Source organism: Paramormyrops kingsleyae, chromosome 22 (assembly GCF_048594095.1).
Source record: "Paramormyrops kingsleyae isolate MSU_618 chromosome 22, PKINGS_0.4, whole genome shotgun sequence".
Taxonomy (NCBI): domain Eukaryota; kingdom Metazoa; phylum Chordata; class Actinopteri; order Osteoglossiformes; family Mormyridae; genus Paramormyrops; species Paramormyrops kingsleyae.
This window is the reverse complement of record NC_132818.1, coordinates 9137310-9141891: the sequence shown is the minus strand read 5'-3', so window position 1 is coordinate 9141891 and position 4582 is coordinate 9137310. Positions and strand designations below refer to the sequence as shown.

At 43.7% G+C, this 4582-nt stretch overlaps 1 protein-coding gene across 1 annotated transcript; it reads left to right on the top strand.

Moving 5' to 3' along the window:
- Window positions 1-839: 839 nt before the first annotated feature.
- On the top strand, window positions 840-4533 carry LOC111853193 (uncharacterized). The gene is made up of 2 exons (XM_023829879.2): window positions 840-990; window positions 2296-4533. The coding sequence occupies exons 1-2, from the start codon at window positions 927-929 to the stop codon at window positions 3999-4001; spliced, it is 1770 nt and encodes a 589-aa protein (XP_023685647.2). The 5' UTR covers window positions 840-926; the 3' UTR covers window positions 4002-4533.
- Window positions 4534-4582: the final 49 nt, after the last annotated feature.

The following is a 4582-nucleotide window of genomic DNA, read 5'->3' as shown; positions in this document are numbered from 1 at the left end:
CTCTAGTCTGTGTACTTATTTTCGACTTACGATAGTATTTTTTCAGCCATTGAAATTATTGAATAAGTTTGCTATTTACTGAAATGCCCTCTGAACCGTGATGGTGGTCATGTTCGTGCTGTCGGCTGAGCGGAGCTTAAGGACGCTGATTATGAATCTGCTTGTCATCCCATCTTAAACTGCAGTCTGTGATGGTTGCTGAATTCAAAGCATTTATCCCAAAAGGCCAAACTGTAAAAATCAGGACAAATTTATGGTGAGCTGCATTACCATCTCATGTCCCATCTTTGTTTTGATTCCTGTATTGGATTTATTCTGTACAGTCATTTAATAACCAGGATTCTTGCCATGCTTAGGATTCATTCCATTTTAGTTCAACAAATTACCGAAAAGGTTTCTGATGAAATTTGGTATAAGAATTACACCTACCTTCCAGAGCTCATAAATGTTTTTGTGAATTAAAAAATTCTTTTGCAACATCACTTTTCATAGTAGGCAGCAAAAATGATAACGGGTCAATGTATTTCATTATTTTAAAAATAAATGACTTGTTACTTAAAGCCCTTCACTAGTTTTTTAATATTCAAAAGTAATAAATACAATTTGCGATTTTCTTTGCAACCCTTGGTTGGTGATAAAAAATATTTCTGAGCTCTGCCAAGTTGGTGTAATTCACATGCCAGATATAATCAACATCACAAATGGTAACGCACAGGCCATTTGTTGAATTAAAGTGGAATGATTCCTGGTTATGTAAAATAAATTTGAAATAACAGACGTGTAAATGTTTTAAAATGGCAAAATTAGCCACTAGGTGGTGCCGAAGATTATGTACGAATTTAAGTTTCGGTTTCGTTGGGTGCTTTCTGGTATAACCCTTTGTACAAGGACAGACAGATCGCCATTATCATTTCGCCGGAAGGAAAATGGATATGCAGGCTTTGCTTTCAGGGGAAGGTGACACGTTAGAAGTAATGTGTGACAGAGACGGTGAGTCAGGGCTGCGAGTATAATTTTGACTCTTAGGATCACTGCTTAGCTGGTTAGCTAGTGCGGTTTGATAAGCGACATCGAAACGTAAACAAAAGCGAATGCTGCTAAATAATAGACTAATTATTAATATAGCCAGTTATCCAGCCCGCATTCTGATTGCTGTTTATGCATATTCGCACCTGCCTTTCGCAATAGTTTGGAGTCAACCAGTACCGCAGTAAAAACTTTGTTTTGCCGTAGTCAAACAGAAGTACCCATATGTTTGCAGAAATTTCTGGTGAACAATTGTTCTCGATGTTTGACCTTAATCGGTATGTTTAGAGGACTAGAAAGATACCAGCGAACTTCGACTGTAACAAGTATCTTCTGAAGCGGCACAATGCCAACTTTGAGTCATCGACAGCAAGAGTAACTAAAGCAGTAATATCGATGTGTTCTTTGATCTTTTTACAATTATTCATAGTGGCTTATAACAAAAAATTATATAACACAAAGAACTGTATTCCCTGGAAGGGGAATGCATATAGTTTAGGTCAGGGGTCTCCAACTCCGGTCCTGGAGAGCTACCGTCCAGTAGGTTTTCTATCATACCGGCTTCTGATGAGAAGCCAAGTGGGACAGAAAACCTACTGGATAGTATCTCTCCAGGACCGGAGTTGGAGACCGCTGGTTTAGGGACTGGTCTGCCTCAGCCACTGCTAGCGTGTTAACTCAAAAAGTTACAACCTTTGCAGACATATTGTATAAGTGGCGATTTGCAACATATAAAGTTTTGAGACAAATCACATCAAAATTGAAGCAAAATCCCATAGTGACAGCAAAATAAAGGGTGATCACTGAAGACATTTGACCTTGTGAATGTGATAAGTATTGCATGTATCTTATTACCACTAAACAAATACATTATATGGATGAGGCTCTAAACCTGATTTTATTTCAAGACAAATTGCAGCAGAATTGAAGCAGCCGCGCTAGGTGGCAGCAAAGGAAGGGAAGGGCAGTTTGATCTTGTGGAGACAGATTCTTCACATACTTTTAGGGTTACTGTTTCAAACTTGCCAGGGACATTGTATAGGTGATGATCTGGGACTTATTTAATTTGAGACAAATTACACCAAATTTGAAGCAGTATCATTTAGTGGCGGCACATGACAGAACAGTCACAAACGCAGATTAGTCGAACCTGATCACATTGAGACTAAAGATTGTAGAGGTTGGGGGCAAAAGGATCAAATTGGGGGGGGGGCTGTTATTTATTACATCTAATTTTTTATGGCCCTCATTTATTTGCTTTTCCTACAGGTGAACGGAGAAAAGAAAGAGAACCAAGTCAGGAAGATAACAAAACAGGAACTGACACAGAGGATAATGATGAGCCCATAATGACAGAGCTCAGACTAGTTTTGATTGGCAAAACTGGGTCAGGGAAGAGTTCTTCTGGCAACACCATCCTCGGTCAAAAGCACTTCCTGTCAAAACTCAGTGCCAGCTCCGTGACCCAGACTTGTGAACAAGGCATCCTGGAATATGGTGGAGAAGAAAAGGAACGTGGAGGCGGGAGGCAGCGGAGGAAGAGGGTGGTAGTGGTGGACATGCCAGGGTTTGGAGACACCCGTTTTGATGCGGAGCATATCCGGACTGAAATTGCCAAGTGTGTGGCGCAGATGGCTCCAGGACCCCATGCGTTCCTCGTGGTGATCCAGCTGGGCCGATACACAGAGGATGAGGCAAGGGCAGTGAAAGAGGTGGAGCAGATTTTCGGGGAGCAGGCAGTCCTCAATCACAGCGTGATTGTGTTCACAAGGGGGGATGACCTGGAGGAGATGGACATTGAGGAATACCTGAGAGATACTGCCCCAGAGGATCTCAAGTCACTTCTAGAGAGATGTGGGAGCAGATACCATGTCCTCAACAACAGGAAACCTGAAGACAGAGAGCAAGTGTGGGGCTTGCTGGAGAAGGTGAAGAGGATGGTGGAGGTGAACGGAGGCGGGTGCTACACTGATAACGTCTTTCAGGAAGCCGAGGCAGTTATCAGGGAGGAGCAGGAAAGGCTAATGAATGAGCGAGAGGCAGCAAAGGCCATGGAGGGGCTGTTCATGGATGGGGCCAAAAGGAGGAAATACGACCTTAAAGCCGTGACTCCAGATAGTGGAGAGGAAAGGCAGGAGCAGTGGAAGAGGAGGAAAGGAGCTAAAAGCCAGATGGTATCTTTAGACTCTGCTGTATGGGGGTTCAGGAAGGAGGCCATCCACTCAGCTAAGGTCTTGGAAAAAATCAAGATCTTGGTGGCTGCTGCTGCCACAGGAGTGGTTGTGGGCGCTGTGTGCGGGGCCGCAGTTCCCCTAGCCGTGGCTGCGGGTGCCGCTTTGGTTGGGCAGGCGGTGGGCATGGGGGGTGCAATTGGGACAGTGGTAGCTGCTACGTCAGGCACTGCTGTCATGACTGTGGGGTCAGCGATGGGGGTGGTTTTAGGAGGGTCGGTGGGTGCTCTGGTGGGAGCTGATGCTGAAACTCCACTGGATGCCTCCGTAGAGGCACTGAGGCAGGTCGGAGTGATGGGAGCTACGGCAGTGGGAGTGGCTGCTGGTGTGGGTGTGGTTCTAGGAGCAGGGGCAGCCCTGGGAGCATGTGGCACAGCTGTAAGCTCCACAGCACCTGTGGCGGCAGAGGGCGTGTGTGCTGTGGGGGTGGCTAACTCCACTGTAGCGCAGGCTGTTGGCTCGGTAGAAATGACAGGACCACTAATGGTGGCAGAAGGGGCTCAGGCAGTAGGAGTGGTGGGGCCGATGGGAGCCGACATGGCGGCGGCTGGTGGGAGGGTGGCGACGGGCTTCGATCGAATCATATCTGCGGCTACAGAGATCGGAAAGGTGGCTACAGGGATCGCTGTGGCTGGGGGGCTGGTGGTGAAGGTTGTTAAGGAGAAGGTCAGGCAGAGGGCTGGTCCCTCAGAATCTAGCACAGTTGAGAAGATGTCTTGGGAGTTCTCCTGGAACAAAAAATAAAGATTCTGGATCAGAAAATCAAATATCATGTGCTATCAGTTATTAGTTTGGGTGTCATCATTAGTTATATGCTTCAGAATTTTTCTTTATAAAGACTTATGAGTGCTGCATTCTATGAGATATAACATGTAAAATGGTGCAGTTCAAGCATTATAGCCATGTCATTAATGTATAATTATGATAAGAATCATATGATTTGTGTGATTTCAAATTTTTCCACTTTGCTTGATTGAACCACAGGAATACGGTTCTAAATTAAATACATGAAGGATTTTTTTACTATGTAATATTGGAGTAATTTTGGGAAATGTATTTTATGGAATAAACAATTTGTGCTCTTCTGATTATATCTTCAGTAAAACAAATCTTCGAGTACAGCAACAATTTTTCTGACAATAAAACAATATATTCTGATAATATTCTTCATACTATTTTATGAAGCTATGGTGCTGGAAATATGGTTTTATGTATGTATACATTAATGTGTGGTGATTTGTGTATTATGAACAAAGAAATAAACATTTTTGCAAGGTTCCGTCTTAAAATTCACTGTCAGTGTTAGAGTGATTATGATACTAAAA

What these genes read in the sequence shown, in the direction of transcription:
- LOC111853193 (XM_023829879.2), top strand. Translation starts at nt 927, where the DNA reads ATGGATATGCAGGCTTTGCTTTCAGGGGAAGGTGACACGTTAGAAGTA. An exon ending in AGTAATGTGTGACAGAGACG is followed by an intron (nt 991 to 2,295) that starts GTGAGTCAGGGC and finishes CTTTTCCTACAG; the next exon opens with GTGAACGGAGAAAAGAAAGA.